The sequence below is a fragment of the Danio rerio genome, chromosome 9, assembly GCF_052040795.2.
Source record: "Danio rerio strain M-AB ecotype USA chromosome 9, GRCz13ab, whole genome shotgun sequence".
In the NCBI taxonomy this organism is placed as follows: domain Eukaryota; kingdom Metazoa; phylum Chordata; class Actinopteri; order Cypriniformes; family Danionidae; genus Danio; species Danio rerio.
The window spans coordinates 24,708,680-24,734,941 of NC_141029.1; the positions used below are offsets into that span (position 1 = coordinate 24,708,680).

The following is a 26,262-nucleotide window of genomic DNA, read 5'->3' on the forward strand; positions in this document are numbered from 1 at the left end:
ACCTTTTTAACTTTTATTTAATGTTTACAATGCAAATTCAATTAGATCCACTTTATTTGGTAAACAAATCAAATCTCTCATATAATATGTTTACTAAAAGACAGAAAATATTACTGTACAAACTATATTGTAAATAAATCATATGAATATCTTCATATGTCAAAAATCTGCGGAATTCTGCGTGCAGATTCCATAAAGGCCTATGGGTATGTTTCGAGAATAAACCACTCAAGAGTCTCATCTCCCATTCCTCTTAAAAGTCAGTTGCATCATGCCATAGCGGATTTGCTGTTTACATAGCGGACTCTGTAAGTGGAAAAACTGAACGCTTCACTAGCAAGAAAACAGTTAAACAGAGCATCTACAGCACAAGAATGAGCCTCCTCGTTCTTAACTTCCACTTTCACTCTTGTGAATAGGGAAAGGTGTTGTATGCACAGACATCCATTATCCTATATAATTCATTTTGTTTGTTAAGCACAAAGATTGGTTAAAAACTATTTCTAATGGTCATAATGGTGGAAAACTGGAAAATTAGAGTTGCGCTGGTCTGAAAATAGCAACACATCATAGAAACACGTCTTGCGGCTTATTGCGCTGGGTGTATGATAGGGGCCTAATAGTGTTATAATTCAAACTGAAGCCTCAGTATTGACTACAGACGTTACAGTACTACACAGTCAGAGATTTGAGACATTGAAGAGAGGCTTTTATAAGCTTTCTTCAGAGTTCAGTACACTGACATTCGTAAGGAAATAGTTGATCAATTTATGAATTGACTACATGTACAAACCTTCACATTTGGAGTGAGCTACAGTACAAGCAGGATCAACAACAAAATAAACGGTTAATTATATAAAATAAATCACAGAGCAAACTTGGTTGGCTGTTGTCTAACCCAAAGGCAATCCAATAATTCAAGATCAGATTTAACAATAATACATATTTTAATCCAAGCTTTTATAGTCATTTTCTTCAGTTTTAAGTTTCTTCAAATTATTTATCTAATTATAGGTCCAGTATGTAATTTTTTACCACTGGAAAGGGCAAATTCCCAAAAACAAGCCAAGCTGTGTTTTATTGAAATCTCTGAGTGCTGTCATCTTCATTACATCCTATGGGATTTCAGCAGAAATCATGTTAATGGATGAGCTAAAGTATTGAAAAAGTATTATCCTGGTTATATGAAGCAGAAAGCTGTTGAAGTGAAACAAGGTAAGGCCACGCAAAAGCAGCAGATATTTTATTATGCCACAGTCTACAGCTTCTGATTCTGAGCTTGTTTATCATACTAAATGCATTTTCGGGTTCTATTAAAATGCTACTCGGAGCAGTCCAGTTAAAATGATAACATATTCAAGCCACTCTGGTGTTTCCCTAGTTTCTATAAAACCAAACTGGAAATCAAAGATGTATGATGTCATTATCAGGACCACTCATTACACCCTTCATCTCACTATTAAATAGCTAATTTCTCTGGATTTTAATATTCTTTGCAACTTTTGAGGATAATGTAAGTACACAAGTCAGCAAAATATAGAACGGTTCTAGTGGTTTTTGAAGATTCTAATGATTTTTATTTAGTCATTTTTACATATAGTACCTTTCCTTTATAATTAGACGAATGGCCAGAAAAAAACAGGCAAATTGGCAGGTTAGTAAAAACGAATATTTAAATGAGTAAATAGACATCTGTCATTCCAGTGGAAGATCAGTATGGGATCAAAAGTATAAATTCAGATATTTTTTAATGGAACATGGAAGAATGGTTAAAAATATACACACAATAACATGGGTGGCTTGTATTTTTACTTCCTAAACCTTCAAATCTCATAGAAATCAAGCCGTTAACACATGTACCGTGTAAAGCGGAGATGGCAAAGCCATTGCTGTAGCGGTCCACGTTCTCAGACACCTCTGACTTCTCATCACCCACACCACTCATTGCACTGGTGGAGCGCGAGTGCTCCTTGCTGCGGCGCTGGGCTTGAACTGAACAACGGGACAAACATGTTAAAATGATCTCCTTATTGAGAGATGCCTTCTGCTGAGGAAGTGTTTGTAGTGTCTCAATCTAGCAGATGTTAAACAGATATCTGAATGCAGAATGTTGCAGTAACCCAATTAGACTCAAGCAGTGCAGACAGATGATTACCAAGACCTTACACAGCTGTTGTGTGAGTTGTGAGCCTACCTGACATCATGTGAAGACTTCTGGACTGGATGTTGTCCTCGGCAGGGTCATAGTCAAAGACAGAGCCAGGGTTTGTGCGCCACACACGCAAGTCTTTGAGAAAAAACGAAACAGTTTTAGTGAATGTCATCGTTCATAACTCATTATCATTTGTGTATGATTCTTAACACATCTTATAGGTAAAGGCATCATTTTTGTGCGCACAGAACAGGGGTGTTCAAACCTGCAGATTTTAGCTCTAAACCTCATTACATACATCTCCAGACTCACGAGAGACTAGAGTGCTGGAGCTCTTTGAAGCTAAAGTCTGTAGGACATACTGTAAGAGCAGGAATGGAAAGCCCTGGTTTAGAGTGTATAGTGTGTGTGAGCTGACCAGTGATGGTCTCCTGATCGTGCTCCTCGGCACGTTTCCTCTCCATCTCCACCACACGTCTCTGGATGCCACGGTAGTTGATATCACTGAAGTCCTGGGTGTTCCTCTTCACACGCTCAGTTACTGGGTCAGAGATGGTGGGGGTGAAGCTGCCCTTACTCTTCTCAAAGTCCTGGTGGTATTTGACCTGACAGAAGCAACAATGCAAAGCATGAAGTACATGAAACAAAAAAACCTACTGTTGCAAAAGATTTTTTTTTTGGAAGATGCTACCGACTTCAGTACTGAGACATATTTCCAACTCAAAAGGAAATTGTATTGAGGGCAGGATTTTAATGTTGCATGTTTCATTGTTTTTTCTTACTCTCAGCAAAATAATAGATGGAAGAGAGGGATGTTCATTCATTCATTTCTTTCCTTTCGGTTTAGTCCCTTTATTCAGAACCGCCAACTTACCCAGCATATGTTTTACACAGCGGATGCCCTTCCAGCTGCAACCGACTACAGGAAAACACCCATCACACTCATTCACACACATCCACTACGGCCAATTTAGTTTATTCAATTCACCTAAAGCGCATGTCTTTAGACTGTGGGGGAAGCCAAGCCAACACGGGGAGAACATGCAAACTCCACACAGAAATGCCAACTAACCCAGCTGAGACTCGAACCAGCGACCTTCTTGCTTTGAGGTGACAGTGCTAACCACTGAGCCACCATGTCGAGCATGTTCTTTTATTTCCCTGTTAATTAATATGTCTAAATTAAGGAATGTAAAGCAAAATAATTTAACTTAGGACTTTAATAAAGTCTTGGGTTTTCCATTAATATTTAGTCTGCGATGACGTTCATCCATGTTTAACTCATAAATGCCACTTTAACATGCCTTGAATGCCAATGATCTTTTGTTGTTTAGTGCATTTTGATCAGTTTTACAGCAAATTGTGCACTGCTTTCCAGTTTATCCAATCCTGCACAGCATACATTCTTAAAGAAGCTGTCACTGAACTCAAATAGGTTTTTTACTTCATTTAGATATGGCATATCTGTAAACTTTATTCGAATTAAAGAGCCCCTATAATGGGTTTTTAAAAAATGACCTTCCATGCAGCTCTAATTGAAGTGAAATATCCAGCTAAGGCTTAAATCTGAACGTGTACCATGTTAACTGTTGATACCAACTATTATTCATCTATAAAAGAGTCGACTCAGTGGTTCGAATAAATCGCCACTATACAAAATCTTTAGCTGTGACGGCATAACATTGATACTGAACTCAAGCTCTGCCCATTTGTTGTGCACGCAGACCCGAGAAAAAAAAAAACCCGGCCCTGCCCACAAACCCTGTAGAAAGAAAAAGAAAGAAGACAAACACTGTAGCTGATCCCGGTTGAATCATGTCACGAAGACAATGTGCTCTGAAGTGTGAGGGAAAGTTAGTGTTATTTTCCCTACCTAAAGATGAGGCTGGGAAGAGTCAGTGGTTGAGGTTTATTTTTGCAAAAATACCTCAGCATTATAGCCCCAGCCTTGAGCCCTGTTCCAATCATTTTTCTGATGAGTGCTTCAGCAATCTACATGCTAACAACGGGGGTTCGTCGGCCGTTTGTTAAAGGAAGGACCAGAAAAGGCTATTGATTTACGGGACTTTGTCAGAGCTTGACCGAAATTTTACAGTACACAGTTTATGAATCGGTTCCTTCCTCCATTTCACAAGTGTAAGTAACTTAAGTGCGATCAAAATGGTTGCCTCCTTGTTTTCTCTGGCTTGCAAATTATGTATTTAATTGTGTTTTGTCACTAGTTACCGCTCCATGTGGCATGTACTGTATCTGGTTAACTTTATATTCTCATATCACATTTAAAACCACATTGAAAATGCAACATGTGCCACTTTGTTTATGGATTTAAATGCATTTGTGAGCTCGCGATCCACTGCCTTTTTTTTTATTGCTAAGGCCACTGTCAGCTGTTCCTACTCATGTGGCGGTCAAGTTCCAAAATAGTTCAGCTTTTGCCACTGTGTAGATTAATACTGAATGTGTGTCATGGTTAAAAATAGAGCAATATGCTGGTGTTAACCTGCATCACTTTAATGGGCTCACACATAAACTCTGTAGATAAGCCGTGGTCGGTATTTCTCTGTCTCACGCTGAATGCAGTCCACCAATCACAATAGACTGGGTCATTGGATTGAGCAGCACAGATTAGCATCATGCTAAGGATGGGTTTGGGAACTAATTAATCGCTGAACGAATCATATGGGAGTCGTTGGGATAATTAGGTAAAAATAAATGCATATTATTAGACAATGAAAGTGTTTTTGACCTTGCATGTAAATCAGCCTGTTATTGTAGACCCCAAAACCAAAATTTGACCTTTTATAATGCATAATAGGGGCTTTTTTATATTTTATAAGCTCTGTACTTTGTATAAAACACTGGATTGCTGACTCCTGACAATACTGCTATATTTGCGATCTCAACACTCATGTCCCAAACATTGTTTTAAAGTAACAGAGTTGAAAAATCAATTAACTGAAACATTCTTAGAAATTTCTTCTTACTCCAGAAATGATACGCTGGGTTTCTTTGACGCGTCTCATCTCGGGGGTGTCCAGCACAAAGGCGGCCTTTCCTTGCACCTGCTTACGGAAGCTGTCAGAGTACAAAACCTAGACAAACACAACACAGCACATACAAAAATTAGAAACCATTTCACCCTGGATTATGATTATGACCCTGTGGAAGACACACCAAGAGATCAGGACACACACAAAGAAGATGAATATGACATCAGCATAGTCTTGGGTGTTATTATGATTTCAGACAGATGAATTAGACGCATCTTCAGAGGGCTGGATTAAGAGTAGGTGGATCCTGTGATGAAGGTTTAAAGTAATGATGATCAGTTAAAGCATTATATTCAGCATATAGAAGAATACAGTTAATATTATTAGCCTCCTAAATGAAATGAAGGTATTAGCACGGTTATGTGCACATACGGCTCAAACAAAGACACACAAATGTCCTATAACTAAGTATACCGAGCTAATGTGCAATTGGTTCCGTTTGACCCGCTCCATCTCTGGAGTGAACACCACAGGCGTTCCCTTGGCCGACAGATCCTTATACAACACCTAGAGTAGAGAAGAACAGTGCCCCCAGAGGACAGTCAGACACAAGACACCAAGACAGACGCAAGAGTCTTTAAAGAGCACAATTACAACAAACGGCACACGCAAGACACACTGATCCTACATTTCCCACATTTAACAAGAGGATCCTGACTGGGAAGGGGGAAACAACCAATATGGGATATTTGGTGTCATGTTGGATTAGGAACAATGTTTAGCATATTGAATAATTCCATTTGTCTGAGTTCACAGCAGAAAGGGCAACTGACTAGGGTGGATATGATGTGGTCAATTACATTAGATGAAAATGAGGTTTAGGCTTCATTTGTTTTGCATCAATGATGGGATTGTAAGACTGGAAGTGTAACTGGAAGCGTTAATGGGGAACAGAGCCACTCTCAAGTAAACCCTGCATGTAGAGCTTCCACTACCGAGCTGATGTGCTTCTGATTCTCTTTGACCCGCTTCATCTCAGGGAGGTCCGGCATAGCTGTGCCTTGACCCAGCGAATCCCTGTATTTTATCTATACCCAAGGATTGATTTCGACAAATTCAGTGAACAACACATACATGAACCATGGAGTGACAAAACAAACATTTACAAAGATTACATACACTACAATACTAGCTTCGTTCCAAACCCTAGTGGCCTACATAGACAACTGTCTTTTAAGACTGCAATCCCACCTGAAAAAAAAAATACTATAGTACTTTATAACAAATACTGTAGTGTTTTTGAGCCAAGCTATAGTACTTTCAAAAAATCTGCTGTGGTAATACTATTGTTGCTACAGTATGGTAACAAAACCATTAAAGTGATATATATATAAACGACCCAATACTGTAGTTTTCAAAAACTATAGTGTATATTTTACCACAATACTATACTACAATATTGGAATGTACTTTAATACAATATTACAGGATTTATTATAGTTCATCAACTCATTACATTTTATAATACAGCATCCTAAATCATTACCAAGGAGTTGTAAATAATATAATATATACAGCATAATACACTTTACTCTAGCGTGGTTCAAAAGCTTTGTAGTATTTATTATAAATTACTATAGTATCTTTTCATGCAGATTAGTTGTGTATTTTCTAAGTGGCAAAGTGCTAGGTAAGTTGTGTATTTCTTAATATGTCTATAGGCAAAAGTGCACATATATATGTACTATATATGTTTGTAAAAGTATACAATTATATATTTACAATCTGCAAATAGTTACGATTCAGTAGCAGGGCTATGCTGTTGTTAAATGGTGCCTTCGTAGGCAGGTTACTAGGGTTTGGAGTAAAGCATATTTATTGAAAAAACCAACCAACCAAACAAACAAACAAATAAACAGTAAAGTTGTTGATGAACAGTACAAATTAAGACTAGAGAACTAGTTATGGTTTGGCACTTAATTATTACATGGAAAACCTATTTGCCTACAGCTAAATGTTAAGTATTAAAAATGGGAAGACAAGATTTTGTCACATGAGCTACTCGAGAGTTACTCTCTATTGTTATAAATGATGGATTTGTTCTTGGGATCACTAGAGGGACTAAACATATGGCTCAAGGTTTTTTTAGATGATGGGGAGATGAAGAACAGGGGATATTTTATGGGTGGGATAAAGACTGACGCCCCAGTGTACCGTGCTAATATTTTGCTGATTTCGTTTAACTCTCTCCATCTCTGGGGTTTCTGAAATAGCCGTTCCTCCTCCCAAATCTTCTTTGTAATGAATCTTTAAACACACAGAGGCAATAGGGCAAAAAAGAAAGGTAAAAAATTATTTAGATTTTAATTAATGTGAATGATCTTTTAATATTAGTATGCAAAAACAAAATAGTTTTATATACAATTATGAAATCATAATTCACATGAACACAAAAGTGTTGAAAACATAAAATGTCAAAAAAATAACATGGATTTCTACAAAAAAAGTGTGGTAATTTGGTTATTCATATGAAGTGGTATAAAGAATAGCATTCAAATGTCTGAGATAAGATGAATTATTCTATCTTTGTTTCATTCAATGGGGTATATGCACACAGACATTTAATTTCCGTCAGCCAGTCCTTGCACTTCCGGTGAATTGTCATCCTATACAAAATCGATGTGTTTAAGATCTGATTTCTTAGAAAAAGCAGCAATCTTCACTGCCTGACAAAAACAACAAAAAGCACTGCATTAAATTGTATTTTTCCACGCCATCTCTTTAAAATATGGAAATTAATTTTACCCCAGTATTTTCAATAGAGTTTTTGTGCTAGCCTGCGGCTAATGACGGCGCCTATGTTTAAACAAATCTTTCATCTCTTTTTATGATTTAACAACCAAATGGATGAGTAAGTCTATTTAATCTATTATATTTAAAATACATCGATGCTGTAAAAGGACCCTTATGTAATTCAAAATAGTCACATTAAGCTTTCATCTGGAGTTTATCATTGGCTAATGGCTCACTAGCTGTGCATATAGCCCGTAGCTAGGAAAGCATTAAATTGATCCAATACTGCAAAAAAGATAGTATGATAAAAACAAAATTATATTTCAAATAAAAGCCCTCTTTTTAAAATTCTCAAGGATTTAATTATTTATTTATATAAATTCCAGAAGGATTACGTGACACTGAAATTTAAGTACTGTAATGGCTGCTGAAACTGTATTTTTTATCACAGGAATAAATTACATTCAGATAAAAATATTTAAAATTACTGAAAACTTAAAAACTAAACTAAAACCTAATTTTTAAAAAAACTTTTGAACAGTAGTGTAGGGGGGAAAAAACAATAATAAAATTAGAGGAGGGGAACATTTGGGTTTTTAAGGGTTGTTTATCCTAACAACAAAAACAACAAAAAAAAAATGAAAAAGAAAAATGAGATTCGAAAGAATGATGAGGATTGGGAGTATAATTTGGTTAAAGCAAAAAAATTTCCTCAAAAGAGAAAAACAAAAACACTACCGAGCTGATGTTCTTCTGGGTTTCCCGAACCCGCTTCACCTCAGGAAGGTCAGGTATAGAAATGCCTTGACTTAATGAATCCTTGTATTTAATCTAATACACATTTCAGGTCCATGATGAGCATGAAATAGTTGACAAGATCAAGTCAGTGATAAAGTCAGAACATCAACACATTTATGCAAAAAATGGGAAGAAAAGGGAAAAAAGAGAAAAAGATAGACAACAAACGCAACACTAGTCTTTGGTCAGTGTTTGAAAAAGATTAAGTACATATATGGACCATGGTATTATATGTTATTAAAAAATGATGAGTGTTGGTGACTATTTATTTCAAATTATTCATATTAGATGGTCTAAATTAAAATGAATGTTGGCATTTGACATAAATTTCCAAGGATGCTGAGGTCATTTGGATTAAATCAGTAATTAAGAGGCGTTATGTCATTTTTGGGGGGCACTTCAACAGGGTGGATGATGGGGTCACAGAAGTGTACCGTGCTAATAGCCTCCTGATTGCGTTTAACCCTCTCCATCTCTGGGGTTTCAGATATGGCTGTCCCTTGCCCCAGCTCCTCTTTGTACTGGATCTTCAGGATTGTACAAGCATAAGGAGGCATTAACATTTGTTTTGTATCGCTCAGGGTAGGTTTTTAATTGGTTTTGTCTGGGGAGGTTTTAAAATGTGCCCTCACAACATTTGACAAAAGATGGACGAACACAGAAAACAAAAAACGTTCAAACACACATCAACGAAGACAGAAACAAACCAGCAACATGAGTAAAGCCAGGCTTACACTACAGGAATTTTTGGCTTATTTTTCTTTGATTTACCTCTTATAATCTGAGAAATATCTTGTCCAGGATCTCCATCAGATTGGCATGTTTAGTATGAATTATCTGGTGCTGCTTTCCAATTTACCTACGACAGAGGTGTCCAAACTCAATCCTGGAGTGCTGGTGTCCTGGAGAGTTTAGCTCCAACCCTAATAAAACACACCTGGAGCAACTAATCAAGCGTGTTGAAGCAAGTTGGAGCTAAACTCTGCAGGACACCGGCCCTCTAGGAAAGAGTTTGGACTACGTTCTATATAGTATGTACTTTTTGAGAAGAAAAATTAAATACTTTTGAGTGTCTAACAAGAGTATCCAAGCTTTGGGAAATACTTCCTTATTAACAGACTATTATGTTGCTTATTTACAAGCCCTGTCAAACATCATCCACATTTCTTTTTTAATTACCTAGCTTATTGGAGATTTAAGCAGCAGGTTCATCTAAAATTTGTATATCTTTCATGCTGAAAAAATCTCCTCAGGCCTAACTTGATAAAGGTTCACATAGATGTTGCAGATGAAACATGGAAATTCTGATTTAAATATTTTGCATATTAGATATTGATAATCATTCAACCATCTTTACCAAAGCCTCTCTACTTTATGGTTTCTCTCACACATCCGCCATGTTTGTAGTTGTTTACTCTTTTTACCCGTTTGCAATTCTAATTCAATTCACATCCATCCAAAATGCATGTGTGGTGGTTAATATTAGTCATTAGAGTACAGACAGTTCTACACTTCGAATTTCTATCGGAAATAGTAGACCATCCAAGAGCCTGTGGCATACACTTTTCAACATAAAGTAATATGGTTAATTTTATTTTTAATACTATCAAGTACAAATAATTATACAGTTAAAGTCAAAATTATTACCCCCCCCCCCCTTTATTTATTTTTCCCCAATTTCTGTTTAACGGAGAAGATTTTTTTAACACATCACTAAACATAATAGTTTTAATAACTCATTTCTAATAACTGATTTATTTTATCTTTGCCATGATGACAGTAAATCATATTTGACTAGATATTTTTCAAGACACTTCTATACAGCTTAAAGTGACATTTAAAGGCTTAACTAGGTTAATTAGGTTAACTAGGCAGATTAGGGTAATTAGGCAAGTTATTGCATAATGATGGTTTGTTCTGTAGATTATCAAAAAAATATATAGCTTAAAGGGGCTAATAATATTGATTCAAAACTGCTTTTGTTCTAGCCAAAATAAAACAAATAAGACTTTCTCTAGAAGAAAAAATGTTATCAGACATACTGTGAAAATTCCCTTGCTCTGTTAAACATAATTTGGAAAACATTTAAAATAGAAAAAAAATTCAAAGGGGGGCTAATAATTCTGACTTCAACTGTATATTGTATATTCAAATTAGTATACAGCATGAATGTTTACAAATCAAAATTTTAACCTCATATTAAGCATGTTTGATATTTAGCCTTTTAAATAGAAGAAGGCTGTTAGTGTTAGAGCATTTGAAGTACTCCCTCTGGTCTGACGATCAGAATATCTTGTAATGTTTGATGCACCAGAAATTTCAGGTTTTCTCGCTTGGGATGCAAAGTGATTTAATATCCAGTTGGAATTCAAAAACTCCTGTAACATGAACCCAGCTTAGAATATAACATGTAAATATTAAACTTTTCAAATGGTTAGAGCTACTGTTTAGGATGGAGAAAGATCAAGAAGAGCATCAAATTGAATGATTACCGTTAGTGGCTTTGCTAGTTTATGACTACAAGTTAATGACTACATTAGATTCATCGTCTTTTAGAAGATCTAAATTAATATTATATAAAAAGAGCTGAAAGTCAAGAAATGTTAACTTAAAATGTTAACTTCTGGTTGCAGCTGAGAAAAAAAGAAAAAGGTTTTGTAAAGCAAGAAGTGTGAACAGAAAAAAGGACTTGTTGTTAGAAGGCAGAAAAAAAGAAAAAAACTCATTAGGCAGTAGGTACCGAGCTGAAATTCTTTGTATTTTCTTTAACACGAAGCATTTCAGGGGTGTTCTGTACTGCTGAAACTTTGCCCTTACTCTTTTTAAGGTCAATCTGGTACTGAAGCTAAAAAGAAAAGAGCACAATAGCAGTCAAAAAATGACACAAAAATTCAACAAGAGAAAACAGTGCAACCAAAAATGTAAAAAAATATATTCAAGAGACTTTCAAACATACATCTAACTAGCATATAACAAAAACATAAGAACTGTGGAATCTGCCAACTCTTTTATATCTGTCTTTTTTATTTCCTATATAACATGAACACATGAAAGACAAGGACAACAAAGGCTACGAATACCACATTTAGGCTAAGATGAATAAAACAGGAACATAATATGGACGGAACACATATTATGGCCTTGCTCAAAAGCTGTGGAGAAACACTTACAGTGCTGAAGTTCTTCTGGTTCTCACGCACTCTTTGCATTTCTGGGGTGTCCAGGACAGGCACATAGTGAGACATGGTCTTCTCAGCCTCCTCCTTGTATTTTTTCTGTTAGGTTAAATGCAAAGTCGACAATACTTTAAGCTCGATAATCAGCCCAAACCATGTGAAAAACAAGTGAAATTAATGTGCACTTTTCATATAGAGTGTTCAGCGTATGAAGACTTCAGATGCAAAAGTGCCATCTGCAATTTCCATCATAAATTTCCATTTTTTTCAGCCTCCTTTGTTTTTGCTGAGATATTTCACTTTAAAGACCAGGAAAAGAACTTATTCTTTGCCATAAAAGTGATATTATAGAACATTCACACAGGAGCCTGATAAAAATGCTTATTTTAGAAGAGAATTTCAGACGGCAATTAGAGGTTTTTGCATCTGAACTCTCCATATATAAGTACAACTCTCACAAATCTATCTTTTAAAATTCTTATTTTTAATAGGAAGCTATACAATATGATATTTGTGCATATACATTAGATTAGTCAGTACAGAAGCCAAATCTGGAGCATGTCTAACAAAATAACATGATAACAGTACAAAAACGAGTACAGCCAAATTTATATTTTATAGAAAAATATTAAATACAGATTAAAAAAAAGGCAATTTTTTTTTTTTTACATTTTAGTTGAAATTTTGTAGGTTGTAATTTGTTTGATTGTATTCTCTTTCAATATCTAAATATGTTTGGTGACTAAAATATTATTTTAATAAATATATCTGTTTAATAAATATGTTTAATAAATCATTTCTCACTGAGAAATGGATAAAAATATTAATTTTCAAAATGGGGTGTATGCAATTATGCTGAATACTGTACCTCAATTAAATATTCAAAACAAATTAAATATAATAAAGTATATGTAAATACATTTAAGACTTAAATTGTCCTTAAAGAGAGTTCACTTTCATGACAATATCTTAACACCCTTAAGTACTGTTTTTAGGTGTATTTTGTAATAATGTCAAACTAAATATTTCCCTTAGAGCAAGGATTCTCAACTGGTGGGCTGCAGACCACCAGTGGGCCTCAGCAAAACTGCAGGTTGGCAGCGAGACAGCTTAAAATGAACTCTCATTATTATACTATATTTTTTTTGGATCTCATCATTTATATAAAAATGATTGAAGTAATGCACATTCTCCTGTTCTCTGATTAATTACTTCAAGCTCGGTGCAAAAATAGCCTCATGATCGTGTCTGCAACTAGAACACTGTAAGTTACATTCATTTTAAGGGCCATTTCAAACAAACATTTTAGAGAAAATGTCAGACAGGTGGGTCTTCAAAAATTAATTGGAGAAATAAGTTGGCCCCAAAGTGAAAAAGGTTGAGAACTCCTGTCTTAGAGGATAGTTAACCCACCATTCACTCTCCCTTATGTGGTTCCAGCACCTTATTTTTCCACTGAACACTAAATAAGATATTTTGAAAAATGGTAGCTATTGGCATACAGTATATAGTAAGAAAAAATACCTTGGAACTTAGTAATCAATGACTACCAGTTTCTAGCTTTTTTCAAAACATTTTCTGTTCATCAGAGGAAAATAACTTCAAATATTTTTATAACAAGTGGAAAATCTGTATATGAAGACAGATTTTAATATTTGGGCAAACTATCCCTTGAATAATACATTTAACATCATGTTTTAAAGGGGTGGTCAAGAGTATAATTTTAAGGCTTGGTTATCTTTATAAGATGCAAATCAATGTGTGTTCATGCTTTATTTGTACAAAATCATGTTATTCTTTCATATATCTTACTTTGATTATATACAGCTACTCTGCTAATATGTAAACGACTGTCATATTTCCTAGTTCCTTCGAAAGGCCTGCCCTCAATATGCTCTGATTGGTCAGCTAACATAATGTGCTGTGATTAGCGGATCGTCTCCACGTCATCAGTAAAGCGTTATGTCCAGTCACTAGCACGCGCTTTGATTCTGCTGTGTAAATAGTGGTAATCAGAGTAGCTGTTAGCAGTATCTTGTTTGAGTCTTAATCAGACAGAAAATGAAAAGGATGAACCTCATGCCTGCTCAAAATAAAATCTGACAATTGTCTGTAACGAGTAAAAATAGGGTGTGGCTCCTTTAAGAGAGAATCGCCATTTTATGTATGTGTGTGTAAACAGTCTGTAGACATATGTAACATGAGAACCGCATGTGTGAATGCGTAGAATGCATGGAAAGTGGACGTATAGAGAGACACTGCAGTGCTGGTGAAGATTGTGGGTGTTTACAGCGGTTTGACTGATAAATATGAATTTGTAGCTAAATTTTTAGCGGTACCAAACAGCATTCCCCAACAAATAGAAATACTTACAGCTTGTGGCTCATAATCCACAGCTTCTGCTTCTTATAGCTGCTCCTTTGAGGAGTTTTTAGCCAAATTCAGCACTGAACTGGGAGAGATTCTAGAAGCTCTCCTTTGTCAAATGCTGGCTATATATTTTTATAATTCTCTGGAAAATAACTAAAATTAAATTGTAAGCACTTCTCTCTTCGTGTCGTGTCCTTGGCAGCCAAAATACAGAAACAGAACAAGCTCTGTGGAAATAGCATTGTTTGAACGGCATTTTAGCTTTCTCTGCTATAACATTACAGCACCTCTGGCCACGCCCCTTCGCTGCACAGGGTACATGGGCGTAGTAAATGCATGTAACCTAAAGCCCTTGTGATCTCACTAGCCCGGAAGTATTTTTTTGTAGTACCCAAAGGTCGTTTGCTGTAAGCTAACTGTAAAAGCCAATGTCTCCCTTTGCATTGAAATATGAGCATATTACATCCAGAGATGTTGTTTATGTTCACACAGCTACATTACACACAAATTAAAGTTTAAAATATGATTTCGGAGTGGACCCCCCTTTAATAAAGTTCATAAACCTTAGTTTAGTAGTTGCGGAAAATGGTGCTAGCTGACCTTTGGAAATGAACCATTGTGTGTTTTTGTTTTATATTCTTTAATTAGATTTGATACTTTTATGTCTACATTAACATAGCGTAGCAAGTAAACAAGTAAAAATAGCCTTTTTCAAAAAAGCGACTGTCATACCTGGCTCACGATATTCCTGATCTGCTGAGCGTGGAGAATGTCAGGGGTGTCAATGACTGTGGTGTATGTGGCTCTGTCATGTTCAGCATTCTGCTTGTATTTAGCCTAAAAAGAAATGAAACAGTAATCAATGTATTATTGATGTATCACCTTTGAAACACTGCCAGTTTGAAGAGAATCTTTGTGTACCTGACTGAGGATTTCTGTGGCGTTCCTTGCCCTCAAGAAGTCTGGAGTGTCAGTAGCCAAAGCCAACATGCCTTTTCCCTTGATCTCTTGCTCCAAAGCTTTCTTGTACTCTCTCTGCAGAAAGTGGTCAGACATTGTCATACAGATGTGATAATTTCCATATGCTGTTTGTCCGTGAACTATACATTAAAACCAAGAAAACCTTGGTAAAAATGTACTTGAACGGGGAGTTTATAAATCAGTAATGACAGCTTTATAATTACATGACAGGTCATCATTATGAAGGAGATATTATGTATGCATATGAAAAACTGCCATTAAGTATCATTTACTTAATTTTGTTATTTTGAATGCAAAGATGATAGTAGAGGTTAACATCCAAAGATGCGAATTGGAGTTTTCATTTCTTATTAAATTGGCACCAAATATCAAAAAGAAAAATGGAATTTGCAGCAATAGAAGAATGTCCAAATGTGGGCCCTTTTTCGTACTAATTTACTTGCACCTCAAAACCCATTGAAAATGCAGTGTCTTTTGGAGGGCCGCTCTATTTGGAGTGGAGCGGCTAAGGAATTTGCCTAAAGGATTTTTAAAAATGTTTCAGTTATTTTACAATATGGTAGATCTGCTGGTTTGTCCATTAATGGCATCCTATCCTGCCCATTTTTGCTATCAAATCTGTTAAATCAAATTCACATGACTTTTTGATGCACATGCAGGAATTAATTTGGTTGTTTTCTTTTACACATTATCTAGACATGTATACATATTACCAAGACAAAACATGTCAGTTTCTTTCTCATGCCAACTTGACATTACCAAGACAACATAACTTGTCATAAATATGTCATAAACATGATTGACATATTTGTGTCATGAATAATTTCTGACTACTTTTTTTTTCAATGGAACAAACTAAAAATGTCATAATAATTTCTCATGTGCTAGTAATCTGTCATATAATTTAATAACAGTGTCATTAATATTTTTCTTGACCTCAACTACAGTGGCCCAAAACTAATTTTTCATGTTTTTTTAAATTTCCTCCTACATACGGCCAGATAACAGACCATTTCCAATGTCGTAAAAAAAGATTTGAACGATACAAAAAGTGGTCAGAAAATATTCATGACAGAATTATGACAATAATGTTTATGACAGATTTATGACAAGCTAATTTAGTAATGTCAAGTTGTCATGACAAAGACACTGACATCTTATGATGTATTTCTTTGTTAAGTTGTCATCTCAAAAAATAGACCCTTTTCACATTTCCGGGTTTCTCAGTAGCGGAAGGCATCATAGTTGGGTAAACTTAGAGCGCAGTGAATAGGAGAGTACAAAAATATTTTTTTACAATCCTATTTGCTAAAATAATAAAAGAAAAACTCTACAATGGTGTTATTAAGACTTTTAGAAAAATAAAAGAAATAGTATGAGACTGATGACAATAATAACATAAAAATTTACTCTCAGCCCCATAGACACTGCATTAGAAACATTTCGCATAAGCAGCAATTTGTTTTTTTGTAATTTGACATAAAGATGATAAAATACATTCATAAATGCATATAAATGTTGGTACATTTAAAAAAACTAAATATTAAAAACTGTCAAGGATTTAAGATTATGATGACCGTTAAACTCGTCATTACAGTCTTGTCAAAAGGGTCCATGTCATCTTCATATGTGTCATTCAATTCAATTCTTGTTTATTTTTATAGCACTTTTACAATTTAGATTGTGTCATAGCAACTTAACATAGGCGTTCTTGTATAATCATGTTTATATAATCATGTCATGACTATAAAGGTGTCATGACAGTCTTATAAACACTCCTTGAAGTAAAGTGTTACCCAGAGCTCCTGATGGCTACAAACTCAATAAAAGCAGAAGATTAGAAGATATTAGCTGAGAAGAAAAGAATAAGGGAGACCACTTACAACTTAAAGGAAAAATGACATTTAGTGGGAGTCTCAGTGGGATGAGCTGATTTGCTTTACCAAACCTGGTTAGATGGCGCATCATAGGGAGGTCCATTAGCTTGATTAGTTTTCTCATTAGCAGGAGGAAAACTGAATACTTTCTGCTTGATTAGTGTGTTGAGGAAGTGGCGTTAGAAAAATCAGATGAGCTTTAGCCGTCCTACCTCACATAGGATCTGAGTAGCATTCTTTGCTCTCAGTAATTCAGGAGTTTCCTCCAGCACTGTAAGCCCTTTACCCTTCACCCCTTCCTCTAGATCCCTTCTGTACTCTTTCTACAGGGCGGAGAAGAACAGAAATACTGCAGACACAAAGCGCACACAGACACAGACGCAGTACTGGAGGAGTACTGTCTGCAATCAGTATCAGTTCAACATCAACATGCATTTGCTCTGGGTTTACGAAACAGAATCATTGCATTGTTGTTAATAGTAGTAAGTAACTAAATATGATTTACTTAGAGCAAATGTACTGCTGAGTTTGAAAAGCAACCTGATAAAGACGTATACATAATTATCAAAAAACACAGGCAAGAATTTTGACAAAAATATTGTCTGAGACACTTTTACAAGTACATTCTTTATGTAGCAGCAATCATGTGACATTAAAGCCAAACCAAGATCTTAAGAGGTTAAATAAAATAAATAAAAATAAATCAAATAAAATAAATAAATGTAAAATTGAAAATGTTAAAAAAAAAGCTAAATGAAAATGGTAATGGTAATAGTAAATAAATGGTAAAGAAAGAAAAGAATGGTAATGCCTTAATATTAAATAAAGAAAATCAAATCAAATAAAAATAATGATCATGCTAATGGGTAAAGAAAAAATTCAATGTACTCAAGAGCGAAAGAGGAAAACAACAAAATAATAAAATAATAAAGTGTTATTTTAGATTCATGATCAGTACATTTAAGTACAATGGAAAAACAGAAAAAAAAACATGAGAATTCACCAAAGAAGACCTTAACAACAAGGTTCCCACACCTTTTGATCAGTGAATTATGATCGAATATCTGGTCATTCATTGCAATTTTTGAAATCATTACTAATTATTTTGAAGAGAGGGCCCAATGTTTTATGTATATGGTTGTCAAGTGTGACCAAAGCAGCTTCCAGGTCCAAGCCAAGCCCGTAGCCAGCCTGGTGAAAGGGGTGGTTCTTTTTTTTTAAAAAGTGTAGCAGTTGCGGTAATATGCCTCATTTAGAATAATATTTAATTATGAGATCAAAATACAGCATTTTACTGACATAGTATGCACTATTTTAGCTTAAATGGATTGTCAGATGGTCATCATAACCAAAATGACCATAACAACCATAACCATCATAACCCCCCCCCCCTCCAGGCTTCAGGCCTGTAAGCACTATATCAAATTAAATGGGGGCATTCAACAAACTAGTAATAATAATGGTTTACAAAGCGATGTAATACTTTCGATAATCACAATCGCAATATATATAACCATGCTTAATATCCGATGGCCGATAAAATATGTGTCTCTGAGGCAGCAAGTCTAGATTTATGTAGAGTTATGTACATCATGATTTTATACAAAATTCTCTTTATTGTGTTATATGACTAAAAAGTGGTCATAAACAAATATTTTCTCAATTCAAATTAGTAGCGGTTTGGACCCGGAAACAGTATTTCAAACATCACGACTTAACAAGCGACTTAACTTATTCACTATATAAAAAAATCATATTTTTTTAACTTTCCATTTTATTTGGCTCAAAATTCAAGCTTCTGGAAGCCTGGAAATGGCGGACTAAAATTAAATTCCCTAATATTTCCAGGCAGTGCCAGTGACTGTGGGAACCTTGTTAAAACCAGCACCAACATAAAACACGCGCACACACACACAGAGATGTTGGAAGGGGAAGGGAATTACTGAGAGAGTATTACAACGAGAGGATGGTTCATGCATACTAACCATAACCTACTCAGGTGTAACCGGAAACTTCACTCATGTAAGGATTATCATGTGTATGTGGTCTTAGTATTATTACCAGGATGAAAGAAAGAATATAAAGAGCTTCATGTTACCTCGCTAACAATTTTGGTGGCGTGTCTGACATGCATCATGGCAGGGGTGACCTCCAACCCAGAGAGGTTCTTTCCTTTCATTGTCATCTCAAAGTCCTTCTTATACTCTTTCTATCCACCGCAAAGATAGAAGAGTGAGACATGGATGAAGCTTCAGGACCGCAGGTTTTGTAAACCATCACACTGGTTCCCCACTCGAAGAGTGTGACATTTTCACATCTTTCATAATGTACTGAGTATCTTGATGTTCACATAAACTGCTTTCAACCATCAGTAAAACAATCAAAGCAGGCTTTAAGCACCTGAGACAAATACACTACATGCCTACCATATTTCCATGGGTCCTGATTGGAACTTGATGAAGTCCAGTTACTTACCAGTATTACAATATTTGTGTCCATATAAAAGCAGACTGTCTCTGACTGGGTTACAAAGACTAACTGAGCAATATAAATTTGCATTTGCTTTGCATTGAGCTGTGGTAACATGTATTTACCTGACTCTGCAGATGCTGAGCCTCTTTAGCAGTCACATATGTTGGAGTCTCAAAGTCCAGCATGGCTTTGCCTCTTTCTTTCTCATATTTCTCCTTATACTTCACCTGCGGTCAGACAAAGCCCAGTGGTAAAGCACATACCAATAAAACAAATGCTGAGAAAAAAAAATTGAATCTGAGTTTGTTCTGTGCTTTATACAGTATGTAGAATAATAACACAAACACTGACAGTCCATGAAGACAGCTTGCTATAAACTACAATGTGTGGGAAGTTTATTAAAAACACAATGGATGTTTATGGTGTTTTTTTACAATATAATATGTCTTTGGTTTTAATGATGAAGTGACGCATTTTTACAGCTTTGCTTTAACGGAATGTACAAATGAGTCCCTATAAAGCAGTTTTACAAGACAAACTAACCCAAACTAATAAAATGTAAATGATAAATCTATTTTAGCTGTGTAAGACTGTCAAGGCTGAAAATAAAACAAACAGGTCCAGACTTCTTTTGACATCCCTGCTGAAAAATCCAGCTTAAACCAGCCTAGGATGGTTGGCTGGTTTTAGCTGGTCAACCAGCCTGGTTTAAGAGGGGTTTTGGCCACTTCCAGGCTGGTTTCCAGCCATTTCAGCCTGGTCTTAGCTGGTCAGGCTGGAAAGTGATATAAAATATAAATATAAAACCAGCTTGACCATCCATGGTTTTGGCTGGCTAGACTGGTCAAGTTGGTTATCTCCCAGCCTGACCAGCTAAAACCAGGCTGGAAATGGCTGAAAGTGGCCAAAGCCCCTCTAAAACCAGCCTTGTCAACCAGCCAAAACCAGCCAGCCATCCTAGGCTAGTTTAAGCGGGATTTTTCAGCAGGGATCAGCTGCAGAAAACACCAGAACTGTTTGTGACTTACGTGACTCTGCAGCTCTGAGGCTTCTTTGTGGTGAAGCTGCTCAGGTGTGTCGGGTATCATATGGTAGTGACCCCTACTCGCCTCAAACTTCTTCTTGTACTGGTACTAAAGAGGAATGGCCAATAAAGTAGCTCAATAAAATCAAATTGAAATCAAGTGCTTCTTGTCTCCCACAGAAAAAAAGGTCAAAATGACCAAAAAAAAAAATAAAGAAAAGAAAAAAAAGAGCGAAGAAAATAGGAACCCCGCTCAAAAAAGACAAAAAAGAAAAAAATAGAAAAAACATAACACTGCTGGACATAAACACTGGAATCGAGGGCTTTAGCTTCATATAACCATGACATCATATTATAGTAAACATTCTAATAAAAAAAACTACAAGCTTTCAAACTTCCTCCACTAAATCTGGCACAGACCTGTCTTACTTTTATTTTACTCCTCTCTGCCTTTAAATTAGCCAATTTGCCTAAAATCTTCCCCAAATTGCCCACAGAGTTAAACTAGCAGCTACCCCTTTAACCTGTTCCGACTTTGCATGTGTTCACACTTTGGGTTCAGTTAAAGCAAATCAAGTATTATTTCAAACTGTGTCTAAACTCGACTTTCGACAACAGATTTATCATCACGATCGTCAATCTGTTTGTACTGACTGGCAAGTGCGCGCCTCCGCTAACGGTTTTCAAACAGAAAACAACCGGAAGCAAGCTTTTAGAACCTAGAGAAAAATGACCGAGATGGAGAAATGGGAAAAAGAGGAAAGCCAAGAAGCAGCGAAATGAAACATAATGAACTGACCTGTTCAATAGGTACTTTAAGTCAGTTTCATTTATTGGAGTCTTGTGTTCATTAGCTTAACTACAATGCTAGCAAGTGTTAGCATATTCACAGCAAACAAAAATTCATAAAAGGCTATCGCAACAGGTGTTAAAATGATTTTGACGTTTTTATTGTGTTCACATTCTAAAATCGGTATTTTAGAACGTCAAAAATAAAGCTTGCAGCTCATTTGTGAGGTTTACTTTTTTTCTTCCGTTTACATTAGGGTGGTCAGCTGGCGCCAAATTAGGAGAGTTGGTTACAGATTCAGCTGAAGCTGAGTTAACAGGTAGGTGAAGTTAATTACATATATTTCGTTATATTGTAGATATACTTTTATTATTAGTTTTATTATTATTATTAATTATTGGGTATTTAAGTCATTTTACAACAAAAATTTGTTTGTTCTGCTGAAAATCAGTATATGCTGGTAAAGTACAGTATGTTTTAATGCTGGTTTCAATGCTGCCAGCATTGAGACCAGCAAAACCAGCAACGAAACCAGCATTATAACCAGCAAGACTAGTATACCAGCATCAACACATACCTAACCACCATGTGCTGTTTTTTTCAGCAGGGTAACCTTGTTACTGCATTTATAAATAAACAATTATGGGAGTTGGGAGAAGTAAATGACACATTTGGACTTCTTAAAAATTAGGACTGCTTTCCTTTTAAGAGGTTTGTATTGGTTTTTATGTCATGAATAATCTACATGTAATAATATAAATTCAGGAAAGAATAAAAAGCATTGTTCATAATTGCAAAATTTGTTTTGGGTGTTTGGAATGGCTTGGACGAGTATGAGATTAGCTGGCCTAAAACTGTGTGCCAGTCATTTGTGCCCTACTGCTACCTACATGCTTGCATGCTACTTATAAATGAGTGCGTTTAGGCCAGCACACAGGATTATTTTGGATGCTGTTTAAGTTCTGCCACAAAATATACATTCCCTCACAACATAAATCTTGGACCAAATAAACAACAAGAAATAAACCAAAGTGTGAACACAGCTTTAACAGCATTTACCTCTCTGACACGAACTCTTTTAACCTCCCCAATAAGCCAGACAGGCATAGCAACTGTAAAACTACCCCACCTACCAACCACTCTTAACCGTTCAGAAAAAATGATATTAACAGTAAGTTTTCTACATACTACATATCATAACATTTTTTTCAAATATGCCCCTTGCCTCTTTAAAATGACAAAGAACCCTACCATACAAAACTTTCTTCTAGGTTACCTATAACCTTTTTAAACACACTTCAAAAGGATTAGATAAAGGTGTGTCAATCCAGCATTCAAGGTTTGCACACATTACAATGGAAATGAAAAATGTAAAGCATATGAGAAAAATGAATAAAAATGCATTCGGGGAAAAGGGTTTAAAAAGATTCATCAGGAAATGCTTAAAAAAACATGGAAAAAATGAGAAGTTAGAGTGCATTTGGAGCAGCACTAGGAGTGTTATTAAAGAAGAAGAAGAATAGTACCAGGGTCAAACAAGAGCAAAAATGATGGTAGTTAAAATCTAATGCTAGTAGTAGTACTTTTAGAATCGGAAGATGAGGGTCACTACCACATGATAGTCTAGAATGAGTAAATAGTTTAAAGATGGTACTTTCTTTAAAGGATGATGGATAGATCTTGTTATGTGAAAATGTGATGTTACACTGTTATAGTGTGTAAGATGTTGATGTGAAAGGAAGTGATTAAAGGAAATGTTGTGTTGATGAAAGGAAATAAAGCTGCTTAAAATAATCTTACATCACTGGCCAGCTTGCTAGTGCTCAGGTTGTGTTGCATGGACAGAGATTCTGCCATGTCTGTAACAGGCTTGTGAATCTTCTTCAGGTCACCTTTGTATTTCACCTACATGATTAATAAAAAAACACAACATTTGTCATTATTTGTGATGGGTAATATTTATAAATAGACAAAAAAATGTTTTAGTCTTAAAAGCACCTCGCTTGCAAGTGTATTAGCATCCTTCAGAGTCTGATATATCTTGCTGTTCTTCAAGTCATACTGTGGTCTCTTTCCTTTCATTTCCTTGTCAAACTTCTCCTTGTACTTTACCTTTTGAGAGAGGATATTGACATTGTTAGCTGCTGTTAGTGATATATTATCAAAGTCGTATGAGCCAAAATACTTGCAAAAAGCACAGAAACATCTATCATTTTCCTTCATGCAATAGCCAGAGAATAGAAAAGTACACTGGAAAGAGTCTTACAACAGGGCCTAATACAGTATGAATCAGATGATATTCAGATTGTACTAGTCCCAAAAAGGAGGATCAAAACAAAGTTCAGAGCATTCAAACACACCACAACAACATACAGTTTACAATTTGTTGAATTAAAGCTGAAGTGTGTGATAGCATCACCAAACCACTGGACTCCAAATATATGGAACAAAATAAAGATGAAATTAAATTAACTAATGATAAAACTGTAATTTAGGTGAACTGTCCATTTAAAATGTCTTATGTAAAGAAAAACAACACACTTCAGTTTTAATTGGAAGGTGGTAAAAAGGATGAATCCTTTCCCAGAGATTCTGAAAAAAAAAGCTCCAGATCTGTGAAGGAATCACATTTACGATATCAAGCAAAGAAAGCTTCTGAGGAGTGTGTTGATGAAATCATTGCTATAAATTTTGTATGGACTAAAATTGTGTACTAAATTACATTACTAAAAATACTGCAGTCATGTCAAGTGGGTTTTTGGTAAAAAAATTATAGCAGAGACTTGAATAATTTAGTAACTAGTGTTTGCAAGTGAATCTACACACTCCTCAATACAACAAGCAGCAGACTGGACACCAGCTTTTTGAAACCAGAGATACAGGTCATTCATATGCCTGAAACACCTTGTTGCATGCTGGAAAAAACATTCTGAAATTGATTGATTGAAAAATTCTGCTAATATTTTTTTTTTAAACAGTGATGGCCTATGAGCTTATGCTTGGCAACAAGGCAAAAGCTTTGATGACAAACACAAAAATAGACAAAATCAGCAACAAAAGGACACAAAAGACCAATTGGGTGGTAATAGAAAAACTGAGAGGGCAACAACATTGAAAAGCAACAAAAATATTTCAATGTCTGCAGAACCCAAAAAGTCTTTAAATCTCATCAAACTGAGTGCCACTGGAGTACAACAACTAGATCAGTCATAGATCAAAAGAGAACAGAGACACTAGACAGACAGAAAAGTTGCAAATGTCCACCCCAGGGGCCAGGGACCCTTCTTACATCACTAGTCAGGGCACTCATTTTCTTAATATGCCGCATCTGAGGAGTGTCAAAGGAGGCAGCACCATGGAGGGATGGTTTTTCCTCCACCTAAAAAGCGCAGTGAAATGGCAGGGTAACATCAATGAGATGGGACAGAACAGAGAAAAATGAATTCATGAGTTAACAGATGGACAGATTAAATGGAAAGGAGAAAGAAGGAAGATGGGAAACAGGAATAAATATAGGGTGGAAAAGGGAGCAGAGAGCAGATGGGGGTGATACAGATTATAAAAGACACTCAGGGCTCACAAAGACAATGACAATGGTATTAATGCTGATGGGCATGAGAAGCACTGCTGAGGCGTGTCAATCTACAACAGTTATCAATGAGTACTAATGCATAATGATCACATGCAGCTGTCGCAATGAAGGTATAAGGAAATACATATCCAGTTTCTTCAAACTAAACCCTTGTTGCTCGTTGTGGATAAATAGAATGAAAGTCTATGAACCGCATCTGAAGTTGCTAATGGTATTACCTGACTGGTCAGTTTGGACACCTCAGTGGCCAGGGCGATGTCAGGACGGCCGAGCAGTGTTCCACCACGGCTGGCCTCCTGACGAGCCTTATCACGGTATCCAATCTACAAGACAAGTTTTTACAGCAATTATTAATTGCAGTTACAGACATACACTTTTTAGCAGACTCATTCAAATACATTTCAGATTTAGATTCAGCAATGCATGAATACTACTGAATAATCAAATCAACATTATGTGCAGGATGCCAACTTATGTAATGTCTGAAACATCTAGTTTTTAAACCTCTATTTCAGACATTAAAAGGGATTTTTTGGTTTTAGTAAAAAAAATTAGGGAATTTGGTTTGCCACTTTAAATTGTTCTTTCCATATATTAAAATGTGAATTTTCTATACCACATAGTATCATGCTGTTTTGACAACTTTTTATGATTAGTATTTTTAATTTTCTAAATCTGAGGTAAATTGCCTTTTGATGTTCTCATAGTGGCCAATAACGTCATGTAAAATGGTATTCAAGCTAAAATTATTTTAATATTGTTATTATTTTTAAGGGCAACGCAGTGGCGCAGTGGGTAGCATGTTTGCCTCACAGCAAGAAGGTCACTAATTCGAGCCTCGACTGGGTCAGTTGGCATTTCTGTGTGGAGTTTGCATGTTCTCCCCGTGTTCGCTTGGGTTTTCTCCTGGTGCTCCGGTTTTCCCCACAAGTCAAAAGATGTGGTATAGGTGAATTGGGTATGCTAAAATTGACTGTAATGTGTGTGTGTGTGTGAATGAGTGTGTATGGATGTTTCCTAGAGATGGGTTGCAGCTGGAAGGGCTTATAAGATATATGCTGGATAAGTCGGTGGTTCATTCTGCTGTGGCGACCGAAAAGAAAATGAATGAATGAATTTTATTTTTACCTTATCACTTGTAATAATATGTTTAATAGGCCAAGGGCTGTGCTTCTCAACCTGTATTGTAGAATTATTGAAGTATAAACAACTTGTTTTGGTGGGGTTTTTCTCACAACATCTTTTAC

General features: G+C 35.8%; 1 protein-coding gene and 1 long non-coding RNA gene across 3 annotated transcripts in view; one reads left to right on the plus strand and one right to left on the minus strand.

Moving 5' to 3' along the window:
• The window catches only part of neb (nebulin), an 88,167-nt gene that overhangs the window by 1,796 nt on the left and 60,109 nt on the right, over positions 1-26,262 (minus strand). For both annotated transcript variants that reach the window (XM_087267709.1, XM_087267708.1), the window contains 21 exons: positions 25,234-25,338; positions 24,713-24,802; positions 23,422-23,535; positions 23,224-23,328; positions 20,638-20,742; positions 19,732-19,836; positions 19,236-19,346; positions 17,350-17,460; positions 15,201-15,314; positions 15,012-15,116; positions 11,904-12,008; positions 11,474-11,578; positions 9,168-9,260; positions 8,674-8,766; positions 7,357-7,449; positions 6,138-6,230; positions 5,617-5,709; positions 5,137-5,244; positions 2,571-2,757; positions 2,195-2,287; positions 1,861-1,992 (listed from right to left, as the gene is read on the minus strand). In XM_087267709.1, the coding sequence (XP_087123835.1) occupies positions 1,861-1,992; positions 2,195-2,287; positions 2,571-2,757; positions 5,137-5,244; positions 5,617-5,709; positions 6,138-6,230; positions 7,357-7,449; positions 8,674-8,766; positions 9,168-9,260; positions 11,474-11,578; positions 11,904-12,008; positions 15,012-15,116; positions 15,201-15,314; positions 17,350-17,460; positions 19,236-19,346; positions 19,732-19,836; positions 20,638-20,742; positions 23,224-23,328; positions 23,422-23,535; positions 24,713-24,802; positions 25,234-25,338 (2,260 nt within the window). The remainder of the gene's footprint in view (positions 1-1,860; positions 1,993-2,194; positions 2,288-2,570; positions 2,758-5,136; positions 5,245-5,616; positions 5,710-6,137; positions 6,231-7,356; positions 7,450-8,673; positions 8,767-9,167; positions 9,261-11,473; positions 11,579-11,903; positions 12,009-15,011; positions 15,117-15,200; positions 15,315-17,349; positions 17,461-19,235; positions 19,347-19,731; positions 19,837-20,637; positions 20,743-23,223; positions 23,329-23,421; positions 23,536-24,712; positions 24,803-25,233; positions 25,339-26,262) is intronic.
• Positions 21,114-26,262, plus strand: part of LOC141376116 (uncharacterized) — a 49,265-nt gene continuing 44,116 nt past the window's right edge. The window contains exons 1-2 of the long non-coding RNA XR_015499370.1: positions 21,114-21,443; positions 21,680-21,746. This is a non-coding gene — a long non-coding RNA (uncharacterized LOC141376116). The remainder of the gene's footprint in view (positions 21,444-21,679; positions 21,747-26,262) is intronic.